General features: G+C 35.0%; 2 protein-coding genes and 1 non-coding gene across 3 annotated transcripts; 1 reads left to right on the forward strand and 2 right to left on the reverse strand.

Annotated features, from left to right (window-relative positions):
• Positions 1–73, forward strand: GLRG_13226. The gene has a single exon. It is a non-coding gene; the product is annotated as a tRNA-Lys (tRNA).
• A 498-nt stretch (positions 74–571) lies between these two features.
• GLRG_09250 (tat pathway signal sequence) lies at positions 572–3,785 on the reverse strand (the record flags this gene model as incomplete). Its single annotated transcript, XM_008099935.1, has 6 exons — positions 572–873; positions 937–1,513; positions 1,586–1,976; positions 2,030–2,787; positions 2,844–3,348; positions 3,397–3,785. The coding sequence occupies 6 exons, from the start codon at positions 3,783–3,785 to the stop codon at positions 572–574; spliced, it is 2,922 nt and encodes a 973-aa protein (XP_008098126.1).
• A 3,044-nt stretch (positions 3,786–6,829) lies between these two features.
• On the reverse strand, positions 6,830–8,920 carry GLRG_09251 (heterokaryon incompatibility protein; the record flags this gene model as incomplete). The annotated part of the gene is made up of 2 exons (XM_008099936.1): positions 6,830–8,532; positions 8,599–8,920. The coding sequence occupies 2 exons, from the start codon at positions 8,918–8,920 to the stop codon at positions 6,830–6,832; spliced, it is 2,025 nt and encodes a 674-aa protein (XP_008098127.1).
• Between the last annotated feature and the right edge of the window lie 15,378 nt (positions 8,921–24,298).

Below are 24,298 nucleotides of genomic sequence, written 5' to 3' on the forward strand. Positions count from 1 at the left end.
GCCTTGCTAGCTCAATCGGTAGAGCGTGAGACTCTTAATCTCAAGGTTGCGGGTTCGACCCCCGCGTGAGGCTCAAATCCTCACCGCGATTGGCAAAGCCACTCTCCGGGTTCATCTATTTTTTCTTTTTATCGACCAGTCTAACTAACGCTGCAGTGCAGTTGTCACATACCGCCATGTTTGGCGGGCCATATTGCATAAATACTGTCAAACGAGTCCGTCAAGTGCTAAACCAAATCTCAATTCGCATGTAATAAAAAAGCAACGCTAGAGCAGAGCTGATCTGCTGTCTATCCATCCATGGTCTACGTACTGTCTATGTTTGATTCCGCATCTGGCCTTGCATCACATCGCCGTTTTGTTACGGCTGGTGTAGGCATGGTGTAAATGGTGCTCCCAAAAATAGAATTCGGCCATGTGCAGCTTTGCACCCCGGGAGTTTTTGTAACCTGATGAGGATAAACCAAACGCAATGTAAAAGAAAGCAAAGGCAAAGAGCAACGCGGCCCTTGCGGAACCAATCCCCCCAAGAGAAACCATCCAACTGTCCACCACCAAGGCTGCTTGCTGTTTACTCTTCCTTTGGGAACCTAGCTGCCGCGCTGTTGAGTATGGGGGTCAGCTGTTTCTTGAGCTCGAGTTCTTCGGGCAACTGCTTGACGCCCTGGTTGCTGGGCAGCAGAGCGTTTGAGTAATCTCGGAAGATGCCGTCAATCATTTTGTTCACTTCAGACTCCAGCCAGCTTGCGGCGAGTGTTTCCATCTTCCGGAGACGATGGTGCATTTCACCAACAGACGTGCGGAAGACCGTCCTCTTGATGTCTTCGATGTGTTGCTTGATCAGCGACTCAATGGCGGTCTTGCTCCCACTGCCTGTCGGAAACTAATGTCAGCAACATGCCACTAATGTTCGGTCACCGACCCAGCCCCACTTACCTTGCACTTGTAGACACTTGCTGTAAACCGGGTCCATGGCATCCGCGATCGGGGGAAGCATGGCGTGAGAGGCATTGTCCTTCCTCGCGTTGATGGTGCCGAGGAGCGTCATCATGAGACTCGCAGGAATCCCCTTGGACGCCGAGTTGATGTTGTTGAGAAGGTCAAGGGCCATGGCCATGCTACCGTTGGACTTGTACCGTCCCTCAATGGCGCGGTGGAAGTTGTCCTGATGGTTCGTGAGCCCGCCGACAAGGTCCTGGATGATGAGTGGTATGGCGCGCTCGAAGGCGGCCGCCCAATCTCGGGTCATGCCAGATTGTATGGGCCCGGCGAGCTGATCATGCAAGATGATGGTAGGACGGCCACGGGCATTGTGAACGCCATTCTTTCTGCAAATCGCCCTGAGCGTCTGGAGAGCGAACCCTCCGGCTTTGGGGGTCTCGAACCAGCCGGCAGCAAGGCGTGGCGCATTCTTTTCCGCCTTGGCAATGATGGCGTCTTCCCTGCCATAGACGTACTCCTGCAGAATGTCGTTGAGGTGCCGGCAGAAAGTCTCCCGAGTGATTCTCCAGTTCTGAACAACGAGTTAGCTACCAAGCCGCGGCCCCCTCCCATCTTTTTCACCACTCTCAACAATGCTTCTTACCGTTTGGAGCTTCTTGGTCTCTGTTGTGAGATGTTCCTCGACTTTCTTGGCGTCGAAGCCTGCTCGTTCGAGGTCGGTGCCTGTCACCCAGCACGCGATGGACGTGAGCAGGGCGTGCAGCTTGGTGAGGATATATCGACACCGCGCGTTTCTGCCAGACTCTGTGAGCTTCTGCGCGTGGGCCTGGAGGCTGGGTATGCCCGTGTCGTCGGCGTCTCTGTAGCCGCTCGTGCTGATGTCCTCGTTCCGCATCATGCCGTTGAGCTTCTGGTAAGTCCGGCTGCTGATACAGAACACGGGCAGGTCAGCCTTAATCTTCTCGTAGTCTGGCGTATGCTTTTCGTCTTTGAAAAACGCATCATTCTCGTCCGAGGCGCTCTCTTTTTCGAGTCTGATCACTCTCAATTAGCCATGTCCTGGGGGACCATCACGGACCCGACTTACTCCTTGCGGCCATCCGCAAAGTCCTGTTTGATACTCTGCGTACATGTCGAGTTCCGCTTTCTGATGCAAGAACCCTTGGTGAAGCACTGGAGCGACTTCTTCTCCTGCACTTTGGAATCCAGCTTCTCCTCGTGCTCCTTGGCTGCCGCTGTCGACTTTCGGCATCGTTCGCGGAGGTCTTGGGCCTGGCGCCTCAGGGTATTTACGTATTCCTCAATTTGGACCTTGTTCGAAGGGTTGCTACCGATGCTTGTGTCAACAGCAGAGGACACAACGCTGTCATTGTCAGAGGCACGCTTTCTCTTGGCCAGATTTCCCACCGCCACACCAAGGGGTTGGCCTTCTTGCACCTGACGTAAAGCGTTCTCCCAGTCATCCAACTGGTCACGGCACTCATCTAGTATGTCTGCGTCGTTGCGTTTCTGTTCTCTGAGTGCTTTCAGTTCCTCTTCCAGAGCCGGGATCTCGTCGGCGAGGGAAGCAATCTTGAAACGGTCCTGTTCGATGTCAGCAGTTAAGGCCAGTTCGCCAGCTATCTCGTCCACGTTGATGTCATCGGTCTTGGAGCATATGAAGCTGATGGCTGAGAATTTGTTGTCCAGGAGCAACTGGTGTCGGAACGACTCCCCCAACAAGTCTCTGGCGGATTTATCGTCCACGGCTCTTACTATCGGAGCGACAATCCAGATGCTGGAGCAATCCTTCATGTAGTTTGTTGAGACTGCCGCTCGCGCGGCGTTCGAATCATGGATTCCGGGCTCGGAAGATAAGTCAGTGCCAGTCAAGCTACGAGGCGGAAAGAGGCTTAACGTACCAGATCGACAATAACAGCTCCGGTTGAGAGAGCCGCGGCTTTCACGAAGACTCGTACCACCTTGATCAAGGGCCAAGGGTTCATATCAGTCCCCTCTTTCGATTCTACCTTCCTGCCCATATAAGGTTGCATCTGATCGGAAAGGCCCTTGGCGGAGACGTCGGCGAGGCTGATAATTCTGCCGAGTATCTTTTGGACTTCGGTGTTCTCCATCAAGGCGTTACAGTCATATGTTGCAATCGTCTCCTTCGTGACGCTGGGATAGACGGCCGTGAGTCTCGAGAGCATCATCCCAGCCTCGGTGTTGGCGCTCGAGTAATCAGGCGATCCGGAAGCGATTTCATCCTTCATAGACTGGAGCCAGGGACCCATCTCTCGCTGCCACTCTTCTCCTGTCACGAACTCGATTTCCGCCCTGTAGGCCTTGCTTTCGTCGTCACTGTAATTGTAGGAGACTTCGGTGATCCATGCGGTGCAAGCTCTGGCGCCGCTAGTGGGCAGCAGTCTGAGTGATGTCAGCAGATACGTCAGTAAAGGACAGAAAGACAATTACTTCTCTTCGTCGAGAAGGGCGTTCACCAACGAGCTCTTGCCAGATCCCGTGGCACCGACGACTCCGATCGTGGTCCGGGTCGGTTTTCCCATGGCTATAATCTCCTCGATGCTCTCCTTCCACCGAAGTCCATCGTCCTTCCGAGCAGTTGACAGTTGGTTCATCGAAGCTAGCTGGTTGACCGATGGCGCAAGTTCGCGGGTCAATTGCATGCCTGCCCCGACTGCTCGCTCCAAGACGACGGTGTCATCGAGGTAGTGGAGGTCACTGATTGCTCTGAAGCGGGTCTCCACCTGTACTTCCTTCATGGTCTCGGGAACCGCCTGGACGGAAGAACTGGGGCTGTCGTAGGGCTCTTTCTTGATGGCGACTGCATTCTTCTTGGCCATTGTTGTTCGCTCGGCAAGTGGCTGCCAGTCAGGCTGGATTTGGTTACGTGTTGGCTGTCTACCGGTCATTGTTGAAGAGAAAAGTGTGAAGGCCTGCGTACTCGTTGATTAGTTAGTTTCGCAGAAGTCGGGTTTATAAAGAGAGAAGAATGGCAAGGTAAGAGCGAGATGGCGGGAAGGATTTCAAGATTCAGGAAGGAATATAAGGTTCGTTGAAAGGAAGGAACCAAGTCTATGAGAAAGGATGCCTTTGGTAGTACTTAAAGCTCATATGATCAGTAGGGCCACCAAAAGCAAAGTGTACTTGACGGAGGAGTTGGTGCACTGGGGCTGGGGCTTCTGTCAGAGATGAAGGGTTGGGTCAATGATGAATGAAACTGGATGTTGTTTTGAAGGAAGAGAAAAGGAAACGAGTGTGACGGAGAGCAGGAAAAGGCTTTTATACCTCTTCTGAATAGGGTAAAAGGAAGGCAGGAAAGCAATCAAGAGGAAGGTGAAACGTCGTAGATATTAGGACAGATGGAATAGATATCTAGAGAGACTTGCTGTAAACTGAGAATGATGTCCAGGACAGCAAGTCGTTTATCTTGCTGAAATGGGTTGGCAATAAGCAGCGTGAATGGGATGTGAGGAAGAGAAATAGGGGATGTATGGCGATAGTAATGAGTGTTTTCTAGGTAGTTAGAAGCAGACATTCAAAAGGAAGGAGCCTTGCTATAGCTATAATGAATATGGCAAGAGTTACCTGTAACCTTCCAATCCCAGTCTCACGTCTTCTTCTAGTTGGTTCTCCTAGTGACGTGGAGGAATGACTAGAAAGAGTCAACTTTTGGGGAACACTGGGTAGAGACGCATACAGTCTATACTCTTCGAAAGTGGTTTAGCTGACCGCACATGTTTAACTACCAATATGCAAACCTAGTTTGTCTCGAGATCCCAATCCCAGAAGCTATCTCTCCGAAAGTTATTTTTCACTTCAAATAGAATTATTTTCCATTTACTAAAGAATTCTGTGCATGTATCCGATTGACGGCGAGACAATTGCTATACAACTAGCTTTTCCCAATCATTGAAACTGGCTTTTCCCTTCGGATTACAAGCAATTTTTGTGTTGATTGAGTCTACCGAACAGACAACTTGATCTCTCTCTGCAATTTTCCAAAACTTATTTACGCCATGCGGAATCGAACGTCCTGGCTTGTGCGATAGACTGCGAACTAAGACACTCAAGCCCGGAGGCTGAAGTAGTAAAAGTTAAAGGAACTTCTATCAACTCATAAGAAGGGCTTCAATTACTCCATATCCTAAACATCACACGTACCATACCCGTATTACCGAAACCTTCGCACACCTGGGACGAAATGAACGTATGTTGGTTCTATTCCTACATGCAAAGTACCTACTCAGCATTGCTGCAAGCCCGTCGCCGTCGGTGAATTGAATATATAGAGAGGCATAGTATCTAAAGGTCAGATAAGTTAAGACTAAACATGCGGAGCGCACTAATATGAACGTGTCATGACGGTACTTACGTGGAGTTGTAGCAGTGACAACTACGGTTCTATGGTTCCACTCTTGTCATCACAGAATTGATTTTACGCTGCTTTATTCAAGTCGTACATGTCGTTTTGAGTTGATGACAGCTAGTAAAAATGCAATAAGTGTTGTGTAATGATACCGTATCCTTTGTGACAGGAACATTTGCCGTAACCCCGAAACCGCAAGAAAACCGGATGCACTCATCCCATAAACCACGAGCGAACACTAACCGCCATGTATTTTATCCTGTCTTAAATCCAAACCACAATATCCTTGATGGTCTCCCAGATGGACTTAAGCGCCTTTTTCAACAAGGCAAAGATGCGCCCCCACGGAACGAGGTAGACCCCCGCCCCTCCGGCAGCTCCATGTAAAGTCCTGTTGCGGCTGATCCTGCTGCGATGCCGCCGTAGAAAAGCCTAGCAGCTAGCTTGAATCCCAGTGGACCTTGTATGTAGACTCCGGCTGTGCTCCACCAAACAACATAGCCACTGGCGGTACAAATGCCGACCACATCCGCAATGATGGCTTTGAACTTGTTGAACCATGGGTCTGAAGATTTCGGCGTAGCAGGGTTATCTTGTGTAATAGAATTATTTGTTTAGACCACAGGTGCGCTACTCCTACCCCTAAAGAGCTACGGCGATTCTAAAGGCTTGAATCTCTGTTATCCTCCACCCCTGTGGTAGTGCTTAGGACTTTGGCTTGGCTAGCTGCTACTTCCACGTGATTACATTTTCGCATTTCACTTCTGTTGCTGATTCTTGTTTTATATGATTGAGGGCTGATAGGGTTTGTTGAATTGAGCGCGATGGGTTCCATGAAATTACTCTGTTTTCCCTTTTGATCGTTTCCGTCTGGTCTAAAATCTTCCCACAGACCTATGGAGACTGTCTTCAAATACTGATACTTGAGTAAACCATTCATTACAAGAACGAGTAGCGGGCAAGCCGAAAGGGGCATCCGAACTGCGAGTTCAAACATATAACTAAAGGCAGAACGTGAGGGTGGTCTGCTTAAACTACAGAGTACGGTTGCAAACCTAAGGGGAAGAAAAACAGCAGTTGCGTATATAAACTGCTAAATATTAAATGCGCATTGGTCTTGTAGATGAATCAACGACGATGAGTCTTAGAGAAAAGAAGCCACTATTACAGTAGGGCTCGTTTTATAAGGCATGAGTACCAGAGTCAACGAGTTGAAATATCAACTCAGAATGTCTCCTAACTGTTTAATTGCAACTTATCTGGGACTTTGCCGAAGACTCCAGAAATTCTTGCATTCTCAGCCAAATTATAGCTCATATGAACCCTTTCAGGGTGACAGGCCAGGCCACCAGAGATTTATACACTATCCTCCCCTGATATTTGCAGCTGAAAAAATGCTAAATAAATTGAGGCGAGTCCCCATTCTATGATTTTAATCAGAGACTACTATATAGAAATGAACAAAGGATGGGGGAAATACTAGTTCCCAGTTTAAGTCCTCGCCGGTGATATACAAAACTAGATTATCCTAATCGTTCGAACATCGCAGTTTGCCTTAGATTCTGTTCCTGAATGATAATCCTGGTTTGAAGTTGGTCTATTGAGGACCTCAATCTCAGCAGCCTCGGCCGTGACGGCCACCCCAATCCTCCTGTACGTAGATCTGCTTGTATCCAGAGCTACCAGCAGCAGGTACGACACATGATTCTCAGGGGTTTTCTGTTTCTGAGCTGGCATGTAGTAGAGCGTTTTCTTATCGTTCTCGTCATCGAAGCTTGCTTGACCAACATCCAGGTGCACAAGCGGCCCGTTTTCCCAATCTTGTTTCTTGGGATCTCTGACGATGATACCATCAACCATTATGAATAGTTGCTGGAGTCGAAGAATGTACTTGACAGCCATTTCAAAGGGTTTGACCTGGCCTCTGAGGTTGATATATCCACCTTCCACCAGGCCCGTCCTATCCACTGATACGTAGTCTAAATGAAAGTCAACCACTTCAATGAGTAGATTGGTATCCGTTGGCTGCGCGGTCGAAATTGCGCCGTCCACAGAGAGCCACGAAAAGGACGGGGCTCGATAAGTATCCGGCCGCATGGACGGCGACCCGTCACTTTGAGCTTCCTTCTCCACCTCCCACAGCAGGCTGCTTGCCAAGTACCTGCGCCACATGCCCACGACGTAAACATCGTTGATCCGCGTCGCGAAATGCTTTGCGACACCAGATAAAGCAATCAGCTTATCTGAACTCTTGGTCAAGCGGGTATTTGAATACTCCTGTGCAACCGAGTTCCAGACGGAATGATAAAACATGGGATCATTGAGAGTGTCCCCTGACGCCTCCAATAGTGGGCTCCGCGAGAATGGGTCGAGCTTCTTGAAGTTCGCGTGGACGCCGTTGCGTAACGGCGTGGGAAGTGACTCTGGGTAACACTCAGCGGCCGTGTGCTCCCTGCATTCCCAGTACAGCTGGTCTCTGGCGAAGTGCAGAACTCGAGGAGAAAGCAGGCGTTCCTGCAGGACCCATCCGCGTGTGTTTAGGGGAGACTGGCCGATGTTATTGCTCCAAAAGAGCAAATTCAAAATGCTGCAGTCCATGTAGCCGCTCCCAGGCGGAAGACCAAGTCCTTCGATACAGATTCGAACGTCGGCTGTATGGCTTATGCGCGGATCTCTGTCAAAAAAGAGACCTTTGGAGCTGTCATGGGCTCCTGCAGCAGAAATGTTGCAGAAGGAATGCGAGTACACCTTATGCATCTGCGCCGCCTCGACCAACCAGTCAGATAGATCGTCTCGGTCTTGTAAGATGCAGAGTGAATCAATCCAGAGAAATCTGACGCCGAGCCGTCGGGTGACTTGGATGGCCTCTTGGAAAGTCTTTGGCAGTTTGTCTAGCTTGACACCTTTACACAATTCGTCGTACGTGGACTTCTTCAGTTGGAGAAACTGGGCGGAGCCCCAGCAGTGACTTAACGTCGTGTATCGCTCGTCTGAGTCGAGGTCGAGCTCCGAAGTCACCACGATGCGGAACAGATCTGAGGTCAAGGTAGGGTAAGCTAGATCTAGCAGGCGAGTGGGACGCCATGACCCAGCATTCTCCTCAACATTGCAAGCAAGGTGACTGGAGATGCATTGTCGGATCCAATTTGTGGCTTTACTCCACGATTCCTCGGAGGCTGTATTCTTGCTTGAAAATGGCGTCATTTTCTCCATTTCTCTTTCTAGTACACTTGACTGTTAGAATACTCGGTGATTGCGGCAGTAATCGTATTATAACGGTGACGAACCAGGGCCTCTCAACACCACGTATGTCCCGGAGATGTCGTCCAGCATTGGGATTTCATCCCGGTAATCCGACTCCAAAGCTATAGAGATTACTAGGTCTATGCCAGTATATTTCACGTCGGATTCTTGACCGATGTTGACGATGGCGCATATCGTTACAAGGCCGGTGAGATCGTCAAGGGGCTGCCCCGGCGTCCTGGAGGTTTCGGCCGCTTGGTGCCGAGATGACCACTCGTGATCAAACTTTTCCATGCTAGACCGACTGCTTTCGTTGATCAGAGACCAGAATGGATAGCATACTTCACAGGCATCGTGGGCGGACATCTTCAGGCTAGCGGCCGATTTGTGATGCGCCAGCAAGACGTGCGGGTCCGCGACATCGTCGTCCTGGTACCATCCCTTGCGGTGCTGAAGGGCATCGACGCATACTCTACACAACATGGCAAAATATCGGTCCGTGTATATGTTCAAGCAAGTCGGCGGGAGGTTGATGCCCAAGATGCTGGAAACGATTGGGAAGCTGAAAATTGAAGAAGCGGGGTCTTTGCAGCGACAGAGTCGCTAGCTATTATTGATTGATAAATCCAGTCAGGTCGGGGGAACCAATAGCGTCGGCCTCAGTAGGTGAGCGCTTGTGCTTATCAAGGACAATCATTTGCGGTTGAACATCGATCCTGAGCCTTTTCCGATGAGAGACTTTAGAATGACCTCTGCAATGAACCGCATGAGCGTATCAGCTATGGCCAACCGGAACACTTGGCTATCATCGCAAAATCATTGCGCTCGAATGGAGTGGTGATTCTACACCTCAATGCTGCCTCTCGCCTCATTGTCGACGAATTTCCCAGGCATCTATTGATCGGCTTCTACAAAGGGGCCAATGAAAGGACTTTCGTGTGAGACGAGCCCTGATAAGCTTGCGGCGGATGAAGAATAGAGTCCAAGTCAAGTGACATGGTGCATCTGGTGCACTGAAAGGGGTATCATATACTTGAGTGCTGTACACGATGATGGCAATAGTATAACTTGAATCACCAGCTGTATCACCTTTTCACCCGACTACTTGCTGAATATCATGCAGCACCATGGCGGTGGGCATGTTCCTCGCCATCAGTCTCACGTCCAGTCCTGTTGGCCAAATACGCAAACTATTGAGACGTTGGCTGCCTACCACTTGGCCGCAGGCAGCAACGACGAAACGGGTCCCAATGAAGCGCATTTTATCCCTGCAAGGGTGATGCAGAACATCAACCATCAACTGTTAATATGCCTGTCGGGATATTCAACTGTTCAATAGTGGAGCCGATCCATGGTCACGTGATTTACTATCACGTGACTTACCCTGGCGGCTCACTTACACTACCACAAATACCTATAGCAGTAACCTCTTCTTTTTCCCTTAATTATTATCTTTACCTAGCTACTAATAGTTAATTAATACTATTATAGCTACCTTAATTATAATCCTTATAATACTAATACTAATTAGTAGTTAACTTTATAGTTACTACTACTATAGATTAGTAAGGATTATTAGAAGAGGCTATAATACTTTACTTACTATAGTAGCTTAAATTAAAGTATTAAAGTGCTACCTAGCCTAAAGATTATTAGTACCTAAGATTTTATAATACTTAGTAAATAACCTTTTAAGCCTTATGTTTACTATATAATAACTACTATTACTATTATTAACTTTATTACTTTTAAAGAAGTCTTTTTTTTATATACTACTTACTTACTAATAACCTTTATAGTATTTAGTATAATTATTTTTTTTTATACTTAAGTTTTTTTAAGTTTTTTTTTTTTATTTTTTAACTTTTTTTTTCTAATTATTAAGATTTTTATCTTACTAAGTTTTTATCTTACTATAGTAGTAATAGCCTATATAAGATTATAAGTAAATAAACTTTTATAAGTTCTTATCTAAATAAGATCTTACTAGTAGGACTAGCTATAAAGTAATTAAGTAAGAACTACCTAAGTAATCTACTTTTAATATAGTATTTATAAGTAAATAGCTTTTACTAATCTTACCTTTATATACTTTTAATATTATATTATTAGCTAGGTGTAGCTTATAGTAATTATAACTTTTTTCCTTAACTAAATAATTAGTAGCTAAGTGTTACTTTTAGTAAGTATACCTTTTTTTATTCTTTAAGTAAGGTAAAAAAAGTAAAAATTACTTATATTACTTTAATTTACTTACTTTTTTTTATTCTTTAAATACTTATTAATAACTATACTATCTTCTTTACTTTCTCTTTTTTTTTAAGTAAGGTATAGTTATTAGTAACTAATATAACTTTTACTTAACTTTACTATTCTAATTAATTTAAGAAAACTACTTATTATTTACTTTTAAGTAAGGTATATAACCTTAACTTTTTACTTTTTTTTCTTTAAAAATCTTTAACTATAGTATCCTACTTACTAAAAAGTAAGGTCTATATATGTCTCCTTTTAGAGGTAGTAAGATCTACTATAAGGCCTCCCTAGAGCTATCTCTTTACGTTACTAAAGCGTAAGGCCTCCCTAAAGCTATTTACTACTATTTATTTATTTATTAATTTTTTTTTATTTACCTTATCTCTTACCTATACCTCTTTATATTATATTATTTATTTACTTATTTTATTATTATCTATACTAATAGTAGTAATTTCTCTAACGTATAGATTTACTTCTAACCCTATAAGTAAGAAGTAAGTACTTATATTTAAAAGGTTAGTAAGGCTAATAAAGGGTAATAATAGTAGAGGAAGGACTAAGTAAAAAGTAAAGTAAACTATAGGCGCTAGCTAGGGTAGAAAAGTATATCTATCTATAGGATATTAAGGATCTATATTCTATCTTAAAGCGTAGCTAGCCCTTTATTATTATATAACTATAAGGTATAACTAATTTAGCTAATATTCTTAATAGCCTTACCTAAGTTAAGTAATATAACGCCTTAAGCACTATTATTATACTCTAAATAATATAATATAGCTTTATATAGCTATATAGTTAATAGCTATAAAGATATACTACTAAAGACTTTAAAGAATAGTTACTTAATACTTTTAAAAATACTACCTATAAAACTATTATTAAATTTAGAGACTACTTAATATATAGAGGTATATAGGTATTAATAGTAAAGTTACTAACTATTACTAAATAAATTTACTATACCCTTAAGGCTAATAATCTAAAGGTGTAGACGCTTAAGGATATAAGAGAAAAAAAAGAAGTAGGAGTTTACTTAAAGATATAAACCTACTTTATATAGATATATAGACCTACTACTAGAAAATAATATTAATATAAGATTAACTAAGCCCCTCCTATATTATTACCTCCTTAGTATAAGTTACTTAAGTCTAGAAAAGGTTAATAAAGGCCTATTAATCTAGCCTTATTATATAATAACCTAAATTTTATTTCTTTACTATTTAAGTAAGTAAGTAATACTTACTTTTACTTATTAGTTATACTAGTTACTACTACCTTACTTATAACTTACTAGCTTACTAACCTTATTAAATTATACCTTAATAAGATAAAGTATAGTAAAGAGGTATATAAGTTACTTAAATTAAAGCTTATAATTTTTTATAACTACTATATAAAGGCTAGGATCTAGTAAGAGCACTTTATAAGCGCCTTCTTTATTATACTTAAAGGTAAGGCTATCAAATACTATACTAACTATCTCTATAACTAGACTAACTTTATTACTATAGTTATATAGATAAGAGGTAATTTTAAGAATAAAAAGACCTTTTAGGCCTACCTTACTAAGCTATAAAGAACTAATTTAATAAGGACTATCTTAAATAATCTAGATAAAAGTAAGGCTAAATACCTAAAGTTACTTATTAAGAGAGTAACTACTTTTATAAGAATAGTTATAAGGATTAGTACCTTATCTAATATAGCCCTTTATAACTAATTACTTAACTCTTACTATAAGATAAAAAAGTGCTCCTTTACCCTTTTTAATTTATCTTTAACGTTTACTAGTGTATTATAAGGGGTTAGCCTAGTTACCCTTTATAAGGCTATATATAGTGTATTTTAAGCACTTAGTGCCTAAACTAATTAATCTTTTAGTAATACTAAAATAGTCTATTAACAAGCGTAGCACACTACTTATACCTTTATAATTATTTAGGCACTAAGTAGGTCTTCTAGCTGTTAATAAGGGCTAGGTTTAAATCCTACCTGTTAAGACTCTCTTTAGTGTAGGCCTTAAGGGGCTAGAAGGTCATTAATTAGTAGATTAGTTAGCTAGGCATAAATAAGGGGCAGCTTACGTTAGGCTTAGAGGGACTAGGTGCAGGGAGGTAATGTCTAGCAGCTGTTACTAGACGCTAGGCTGCCTAGGGCCTTTAGGGTTAACATAACCTTATGCTCTAGCGCATAGGTACTAGCGCTAGTGCACGTAGGCCTAAAGCGACTTAGGACGTGTCGTATTAGAAGGGGGGTAATTATAAGGGGTTAGCCTGGTTACCTTTTATAAGGCTATGTGTGGTGTATTTTAGGCACTTAGTGCCTAAACTAATTAATCTTTTAGTAATACTAGAATAGTCTATTAACAGGTGTAGCACACTACTTATACCTTTATATATATATAGCTAGCTTTAATTAGTAATTAGTAATATAATATAATTTAAATAACCTATATATTAATACCTAACTAAAGAAGTAGATAATTAATACTAGACTAACTATACTTATAATAGCTAGTAAAGTTACTAGTAATTTAGCTAACATAACTATAGCTATAGTAACTTTACACTATAGCGCCCTTTTAATAGTAATCTATAGTAATAGGTACCTCCTTTACTTTTATTATTATTTATAAAGAAGTGCTATATATATAGTAAGCCTAACTATTAGTTAATAAGGTACTTAAAAGATAAAAAGTAATAAGTATACTATAAGTATAAAAAGTAGTATCTAATAGACTTTTTACCTAAAGCCTTTAACTACTTTATAACTAACTTTAAGGGATATAAGCTATTTACTTTAAATAAGGAAGGTAACTATATAAAGAGTAATAAAGATAAAGAATTAGGCACTACGTTTTATATATTAATAACGTTTTTAACTTATTTACTATTAATAGGCCTACTCTCTTTTTATTACTATATAACTAATTTATAACCTATTTTCTTATAAAGGATAACTCCTTATATAAGAATCTATATAATAATAAGCTACCTAATATAGACGTCTTTACCTTTAATAAGTAATATTTATTTATCTTATTTTATAGTATTATACCTAACTCTAGTGTAGCTAAATATTTAATAGCTAGATATAAGTAGTATTTTACTTTTTACTACTAAATAAAAGAAAATCTAGCTATAAATAAGTTATAAGTAAGTAAAGTAAAAATCAACTTTAGTAGTAGTAACTACTTTAAATTATAAGGGGTAATTAACGTACTAACCCCCTTTAGTATACTAACCTTTTATATAATATTATTAAATACCTTATTTCTACTTTACCTTATAGATATAAATTAGTATAGTATTAAATTTAATAACCTTACTAATAAGCTAATCTAAGGTAACACTATTATACTTACTATCTATAAATAGGGCTATATATAAATACTACTTAATTAATATAAGTAAAGTATTACTTACTACTATCTTATAGATAATAAGTTATAGTAAATTTATTATTACTTTAGCTACCTATTAGTCTAAAGGCTTTATTACGTCCTCTAATAATCTAGTAATAAAGTTAAGATTATAGCCTTAGAGAAATTAACTAAGGTCTACTACTACTACTAGATAAATATAAAGGCGCCTAGTTACTTTAAATTTACTTTATATAATAATAAATATAACTTTAACTATAAGATTATTATTAATATTATCTACCTTAATAGTAACTACCTAGCCTTATATATAGTTAATACTATAATATCCTTTTAAGCAGCCTATTTACTTAAAAATATTACTATAGAGTATATATAGGAGGCACTTTAGATATACTAAATTAACGTCTACCTTAGCCTACCTAACTAGATTATTACTAATACTAACCTAAACTTTTACACTAGTAAATTTAAGTAGTTAGTAAGGTTACTTTATATTAATATTAAAGAAATACTAATTAAAGCCTATAATAGTATTAGTAAGATTAAAAGATACTATATACCTCTTTAATATATATATAATATTCTTTATAGTAAGAGCTATATACCTAAGGTTATCTTCTAGCTAGCTATTAAAGTAATTAATAATATAGCTAGCCTAAATAGCCTAGTACCTATACTACTAGTCTTTAGCGCCTACTTATAAATCTCTAACTTATTACTACCTTTACTAACCCTACTTAAAAAAGCTAAAGTAATAAAAAAAGTAATAAAGGCTATTTACTAAATCTATATAAAAAGGTAAGTTAATAAGGTAGTAACTATATATAACAGCCTAAATACTACTATAATAGTAGCCTTTTTACTTTAATTTATAGTCTATATCTAGTGTAAGAAAAAGGGCTAGTAAGGCCCCTTTTACCTTATTACTAGTAATAGGACTACTTATACTATTAACCTCCCTTAAGGCCTATAAACTTTTTATTTAACTATTATTAAACTATACCTTAAAGATACCTATAATAAGTAATAATAGCTACTCTTTAAGGTAGGTAGGTAAGGTAATAAGGAGAATAATAATAATAGTATAGTAGCCTTATTACTTACTAATATCCCTCTACTTACTAAAGAAATATATAATAGTATTACTATTACTATATACCTATAGCTAAAGTAAAAAGCTAGCTGCTTATAAAGGTATATTAATTTTTTTAATAAAACTAGCTTTACTATTAGGCCTACTGCCTTCTTTACTACTATAAGTATAGCATACGTTTTAATAAAAGAAGAAGCTAACTAACTGTTATTAATTAAGCTATAGAAAAAAGGTATTATTACTACCCTAAGGAAGCCCTTTAAGTAAGTAACTACTACTAAAATTAAAGGGCTTATTACTTATAAGGTATTTTACTTTATTTAATATAATAAGAATAAGTATACTAAAGTATAAATATTTAAATTATAAATTATTAATAAGGTAAAAGGCTAAAATAAAAAATTATATAAGAAATCCTACCTTATTATCTAGAGATATACTAATAATAGTAAAAAAGTAATTCTTACCTAGTTACTTATAATCTAGTAAGCTAGCTAGCGCCTTATTCTTACCTTTACCTTATCTCTTATTTATAATAATAATAATTTTTTACTTTAGTTATATAATATTACTTAGGCGTATATATAGTTAACTACCTTATTAAATTATATAATTCTTATATACCTTCTATTATAAATATAAGACCTCTATCTAAAAGGTACTATTATATAAGTAGTAAAGCTATTATATAGTATTATAGAGGTAGGCACTTACTAGTAAAGTAATATATAGTTACTACTATAAAGAAAAGCTCTAGATAAAGACTTTAACTTTTAATTTATACTTACTAATTACTAATATAAAAGAGCCTAGACTTTAGGATTATTAGTATATAGACTAATAATACTATTACCCTTTTAGATAAATCCTTCTCTACTTATAAGGCTAATAAGCTTACTAAGGCTATATATACTACTAAGGAGAAGTAAATCCCTACTATTAATAACCCAATTACCTTTAATAGGAGGGGAAGATCTCCAACTACCAAGGGGAAGCTTTTTTTCTAATAAAAAGGCTAAAGTAAGAGACTTTAACCTATTAATAAAGAATCTCTATAAGCACTTAAGTAGTATGTTAAGTAATAGGCCTATAGTATATATATTATATTAGTCTACTAGCCTAAAGTATGCTTTAACTACTTTACTATAGTATAACACTAATTACTTAATATAAATAAGATTAAGGCACTTAACTATTATATTATATAGTAAATAAATAACCTTAACTATAGTCTATTATTTTACCTACTTAACTTTAAATTTATAAAGCTTTTTATCTTTATAAATAAATTATTTATAAATAATAAAGACTTTACTTTATAGCTAGGATTTATTATTATTCTTACTAATAAGGCACTTATAAGTACTACTATAAGTAATAAACTTACTATAACTAGTAATATTATTTACTTTAGTTTAATAAAATATAAGTAAGTTACCTAAAGTATACTAGCCTCTAAGATCTATAGTATAGTTACTAGTACTAACGTTACTTATACACTTAGTATAACTATTATAATAATTACTAACTACCTTAAGCTACTATATATACTAATAATCCTCTATACTAACTTATACTTACTTTATAAGTGCCTTATTAAGCTTAGGACTATAAAAAAGAAAAAGCTTATAATTAATATTATAGCTCTCTAGTAGTTATATAAGTAATATAAGGTCTATAAAGTATAATAATTATAAAGTAATAATAATCCTACTAGTAGATTTACTAAATTATTACCTAATAAGGCACTAGAATAACTAGTTAGAAATAGGATAGTTTAGATTAGTATAAAGAGATAAGTTTCTTAAGCTATATAACAGATTATATAAATAAAAAGTATTAAATACTTTTAGGCTTTTAATTTTTATTACGTTTTTAAACTTTTTAGCTGCTAGGTAGTATTTAGGCTATTTATAGTAATTTTCCTTTACTTTAGAAAGTTACTAGTATTAGGATATTTAACTATTTAATAGTAGAGCTAATCTATAGTTACGTAATTTACTATTACGTGACTTACCCTAGCGGCTTACTTACACCACTATAAATACCTATAGTAGCTGTCAAAGTGGGCTAATTGGCTAGAAATGCACGGTCGCTTATAGGGCAATTGGCCGCAAATGCACTAGTGATTTCCTAGATAGATTTCTCTACTCAAATTAAGGGAAAATAATAATCCAGGCATTTACCCTTTACTAAAGGGCTAATTAATAATAGATATATAATATAGTAATAGATATATATATAATAAAGTAATTAATTAAGATAAGGTATTACTACTAAGTATATACTTTAATAATTAATAGTCTAATCTATAAGTTACTAATTAATATTATTTAAAGCGTTATATAGTATATATATAATATACACCTTATTATTTATAATAACTAATAAATTAACTACTTAGTATGTTATCCTTAACAGCCTAGCTAATTAGTGCCTATAGATTATAGAGCTTAAGTAAAAGGCCTATAGATATAAGCTATAGGCTGTAATTAACCCTAACGCTAATAATAAAGACTATAAAACTATAAAGGATATTATTAATAAGAGGCTAAAGGAGCTAAATATTACTAACTATCTAATAACTTAAGAGGTAATTAACTAATAGGCCTAAGGTAACTTAGCGGCCTAGACCTAGTCTTAGACTCTACAAGCAGCCTCTACTGCCTAGGTAACTAAGCTAGCCTATCTTACTAACGTAAGTATTAAGTAACTTAAATATAATAAAAAGGTCTATATCTACTGCCTATATAAGTAAGAAAAGGCTAAAAAGAATATTAATAACCTTATTAACTATATATATTTAACTATTAATCTAAAGCTTAAAGTAGAGTGCTATAGTAGTAGTAAGCTACTATATAAGTAAGTAAAGAATCTTAAGGCTAAAGTAAGTATACTCCTCTATAAGGTAAAGGATATTACTATTACTAAGTATAATAAAGTTATAAAGAGAGTAATAGACTATAAGGTTATAAATATAAAGGAATTAAAGAAGTAGATAACTAAATAAGAAGAGGCTATCTCTAAAGGTATCTAAGTCTAGTAGTATTTAGTAGATTTACTTAGTAAATAGATCTTACTATTAATAAAGGCGTTAAGATATACCTTATTATTAATATAAGTTAAATTAAATAAACGCCCTTTTTAAATATAGGTAGAGAAAAGAAAGTTACTTTAATATAACATAATCTCTACTATATAGGTAAGGATTATAGTAGAGCTAGAGCAGCCTTAGATAAAAGCCTTATACAGAGTATTTAGCCTAGTTACTATAGTAACTATAGCGCCTAATAATAATAATAAAGATTAGGTAAGAAAAAAGCCTATAGCCTAAATTTAATATAACAGTAGATATAACTTATATAGCTTAATAGGCTATAAGATCCTAGATTACTACTACGCTAGTAAAGTATAGCTAAAGGGTAATTAGAAGCTATATAAGTATATAATTAAGTAAGTGTAAAAGGCACTTATAGATTAATACGTAAGGAATTAATTAAAGAAAGTAAATATACTTATTACTAGTATATTAAAGAGGATAAATAATCTTAATATACTAAAGATAAAGTAGTTAGGTAATAAAGTAACTAATTAATAACTAATAGGTAAAAAAGCGTAAGGAAAAAGGGCACTATTACGTTAGTTAGCTATATTTATAGTAGCTAGATATCTACTTAAAGACTATATTATTCTTAATTTAGAGGTAACCCTTTATGTTTTCTATTTATATTATTATTTTACTAGTATATTACTAGTAAGCCTAAGTAACTTTATCTATATAGCTAAAGTAATAATTCTAATTAAAGGTTAAGGTAATATAGTTATTAAGGTAAAAGTAAATAGCTATAATATTAAGATTACTTTATATAATATAGCGTATTACCTATTACTATCTTATAACCTTATATTATATATAGCACTTAAGCTATAAAATAAGTAGTAATAAGATAATAGCCTATCTAATAATTATATATAAAAAGCTAATAATTACTCTATAGTATTTAATATAAATAAATTTATAAGCTAATAAGTTATTAAGACTAGTAAGAAATTAAAGGCTATAGACATAGCTTACCTTATAGTAATAGTAATTAATAAAGCAGATAAGCTAGATTACTACTAGTAATCCTAGCTAGTAAAGGCTATACGCTAGTATAACTAGCTTAGCTACCCTAGATTATACATACTTTACTATATTACTAGTAAGGCTAGAGAAGTAAGGATTAAAGGTAATATACTAAAGATCTTTACTTACTAGTATAAAGTATATATAATAAGTAAGATTAATTAGTAAATATCTTACTAGCTATAAAAGTTAATTAAATATATAGTAGTAGGTAATAAGATTATATTAGATTTTTACTTATTTAAGTAAGGCTATAGTAGATTTAAATTAGCCTTACTGCTTAGTAACTATAAGTTAGGATTTATATAGGACTATTACCTCTAATAATATAGCTTTAATAATATTAAGTATACACTTCTTAAATTTATAAAGATAATTAAAGTATATAAGGCTATAGAGGTTATAGTAATTAAGTGTAATAATAAGATTACTACGTCCTATCTATAAGTAAAAGAAGCTATAAAAAGTCTAGGAATCCTATTTAAATTATTAGCACCTAACACGCAGGCGCAGAACGGCGGTGCTAAGAGGATTACTATAGTAATTAAGGAGAAAGTAATAGTAATAAGGCTTTAATCTAAGCTGCTACACTACTTATAGCTAGAGATCCTTAAGGCTGTAGTGTATCTATATAACTATATGCCTTTAGAGGTGTGTAGATAGTAATTATTATATAAGATATAATATACTATAAGAGGGTAACTATTACTACTATATATTAGCTATCTATAAGTATTTAGATACTAGGTATATATAATAACTATAGACATATAACTTAACTATAACTAATTACTATAATTTAAAGTAAAAGTATATATTAGTTACCTTATTAGATATATATTAACTAACTAATATTATATATACATACTAGTAAAGAATAAAGTAGTTATAATACGTAATATAATCTTTAATAAAGATAGTTATTTCTTAAGTAAGGAAGATAAATAGGTTAATAAGCTAAGTAACACTAATAAGGCTACTATTAATAAATAGATTATAAAGGTAATATAGTAAAGTTCTATAGATATTACTAATAGTAAAGAAGCTATAAATACTACTATTAATAAGGCTAAAAGCTAGCTAGTAAATTTCCTTATAACTAAAGATATAAATACTTATAAATATATAAAGTTACACTTTATATTAATTACTTTACTAGATTTACTATAATTAGCCTTCTTTATATAATTAAATAATACTCTTAACACAAGAGGGCAGGAAAATAATAGTAAAAGCAATAAGATTTACTACACTAACTATATTATCTAAAAAAGGATATACCTATAAGAAGTGTAGTAAGCTGCCTTTATAGCTAGCACTCTTTAATATTAAAGTAACATAAAGATATCCTTAAGGTAGATTAACTTACCTAATAGGCTTATAGGCTAGCCCCCTTAAGACGTTAGGCAAAAGGGTTAATTAGTAGAAAAGGTAACCTCTAAAGGCTCTAAAGATAAGGCAGAGATAATACAGAAGGGAAGCCCTTATAGGACTAATTTAGTAAAGCGTAAGATCTATATAAGGGATCTACCTAGTCTGCCTAATACACACGCTAATTTATAATATTACCTATTTATAGATAAGTTTTACTAGGCTAAAATAGATTACTTATAAAGTTATAAAGTAATAAGACTTAGATATAAAAGCTTATATAATTATAACCTTAAATTTAACCTTAAATTTAACCTTATTTATAACCTTAAAGTAACACTACTATATATATATATATATACAAGATATCTAATATAACCTTTACTTCTAGATATAGACCTATAGAGATTTACTCTCTAGTACTTTATCTCTAAGAAGTATAAAAAGTAGATATATTAATAGTAACTAGATTTACTCTAGGGTACAAAAAATAGAAATATCCACTTAAATAAAACTAGATATCAAACAGACCGTATTATGCTGTAACAAGCTGTAACAAGTAGTGTAACAGGCTGTAACTAGCTTAAAACAGGCTGTAACAATATAAGGTTTCAAATCTATATAATAGTATAATAAGTATAATATAATATAAAGGTTAATATATATATTACTAGAAATATAGAAGTTAGTTAATTATATATAGAGATAAGATCCCCTTAAGGGATTCTAGCTCTCTATGCCTTCTAAGCACAATAAAACTACACCTATCTTTCTACCTATCTATTTACCTATCTATCCAGTTAACCTACTGATCTACCTGTTATTTCTTATTATAAGTACTTAGTATAAAGTTAGTATTAATAAGGCTAGTAATAACTAGATACTTAATTACTAATAAGTATATACCTATAAGTTAAATAAGTATAAATACCTTATTAAGTATAAAGTAAGACTTATTATATAAGGAGACTAGTAAGTAAAAAATGTAATCTAAAATACCTATATAGTAATATTAGCTAGATTATTATTTAGAGTGCTTATTATAATATTAGCTAAGTTTAATCTAAAGCTAATCTAATTTAATATAGTAAATATATTTATATATACTAATATAAATAAAATAGTGTTTATATAATTACCCTTAGGGTATCTAAATTATAGTAGTATAAGAATTACTAAGCTATTAAAAGCCTTATATAGTCTATAAAGATTACTACTACTATAGTAAAAGCACCTTAAAAAGGGACTTTATAATCTTAGATTTACGCTAGTTACTAGTAAGCTATACTATTAGTAAAAGGGCGCTATTACCTTCTTTTTTTATATTAATAATTATGTCTTTATGTTCCTAAAGTCTACCTAAAGTAAGGCAAATAACTTAATAAAGAGAATAAAAGAAAAATACTACTTAGAGGGTAGTAATAAGATATAATAGTTTCTTAGTATAGAGGTTATTTATAACTATAAGTAGTATAAGATATAGCTTTTATAGGTAATATATATTAATAAGATCTTAAAGTTAATTAATAATAAAGTCTAGCTACTACTAGACTATACGCTAATAGGTAATAAAGAGCTACTACTATTAAAGCAGACTACTATAACCTTTAAGATTACTAATTACTAACGTAAAGTTAGTTTAATCCTATATACAGTAGTAATAATAAGGCTAGACGTTATATTTACTACTAGCTAGCTAGTGTAATTTAATTAGAACCTATTAGTTATATATTAGAGGGTAGTAAATTACGTACTATAAAACCTTTACTAAATAAAGGGACTTTACCTTAAATTTAGATCTAATAAAGGAATAATAGTTACCTTTAACATAAGCTTTACTAATAATTTAATTAACTATAAGAGCTTATAGGCGTACGTAATTAAGATATTTAGTAGCCTTATTAGATAGAAAGTAAATAAGTAATAGACTATAATAACATTAATAACTAAGGCTAAATTACTAGCACTATTATAAGTAGCTAAGGAGTTAATCTTTACTAACTAACTGCTTAAAGAACTAATAATCTAAAATTAATTAACTAATATACTTATTATAATCTAATATAATAACTAATAGATAATTAGATTAGTTAAGAAGGAGCTTATTTAATTACAGACGTAACTATAGTATATTAATATTTACTATTATTAGCTATAGTAAGAGATTACTAAAGAATAAATTAACGTTATTTATATACTATTAGCTAAGTTAATAGCAGATAGATTAATAAAGGCCTTACTATAGTAAAAGTAGTAATTATTTATTTAATAACTAGGACTATTTAACTAAAGTAAATAGATATAAAAAAGCTATAAGGCTAAATTATATAATAAAGAAAAGTAATTAATAAAGAGTAATTAATAAAGAGTAATTAATAAAAGGTAATTAATAAGGTAATTAATAATACTATTAGAGGCTAGGTATAATAGAGGAATAGGCTTTAGTAGGTATAGTTATAACTAAGATAGTTAACACGTAAGGCTGTATTTACTAGATAAGTAGGGCCACTTTCCTCTATAATATTATTAAGAATACTATAAATAAATACTAAAAAGTTTAAACTATAATACCTCTATAATAAAAAGAATTCTATAGTTATAAATTATATAGTTAGATTTACCTTAATTAGGGCTATAAATTTATTAAAAGGCTAACTAGAAAAAGTTAAATAATATAATCTAAAATAGTAAAACTCTATTTACTAGGGGACTAGCTATATTAGTAGATATATTTAAAGAGAATAGTAATTTTAAGGTAATTAAACCTTACACCTAGTAATCTATATTTAATAGAATAAAGGTATTAGCTTACTAGGTAAATTAATACCTACCTTTACTATATTTTATACTATTATAGCTCTAGGTAATTTACTATATTTTACGCTATCTATAGCTCTAGGTAGATATCTAATAACTAACTAATTATAAGGTTAGTAGGCTTTATAGATATTACTATAATTAAGTCTTTCTGCCTCTACTTAGGATTAAACCTAAGAGCTTTAATATAAGTTACTATCTTATATTACGTTATTAAGTAGTAGGTAATACTACTTAACTATACGCACTCTAGTTTTAGTTAGTTACCTAGGTAACTAAATAAGTAAATAGAGGTAATTTATAGTTATAGTAACTGTTATAATAGATTACGACTATAGATATTGTTAATTAAAGGCCAGATTAACAGCTCTAAATAGCCTTAATCTGAGAGGGCGTGTTAAAGTGGGCTAATTAGCTAGAAATGTACGGTCGCTTGTAGGGCAATTGGCCGCAAATGCACCAGTTATTTCCCGGATGGATTTCTCCACTCAAATCAAGGGAAAATAATGATCCGGGCATTTGCCCCTTACCAAAGGGCCGATCGGCGATGGACGCGTAACATAGTGATAGATACACACACAACAGAGCAATCGATCAAGACAGGGTATCGCTGCCAAGCACGCGCTTCAACAGTAGCAACCTCTTCTTTTTCCCTTAATCATTATCTTCACCCAGCTACTAATAGTC

Source organism: Colletotrichum graminicola (genome assembly GCF_000149035.1).
Source record: "Colletotrichum graminicola M1.001 genomic scaffold supercont1.46, whole genome shotgun sequence".
Taxonomy (NCBI): Eukaryota; Fungi; Ascomycota; class Sordariomycetes; order Glomerellales; family Glomerellaceae; genus Colletotrichum; species Colletotrichum graminicola.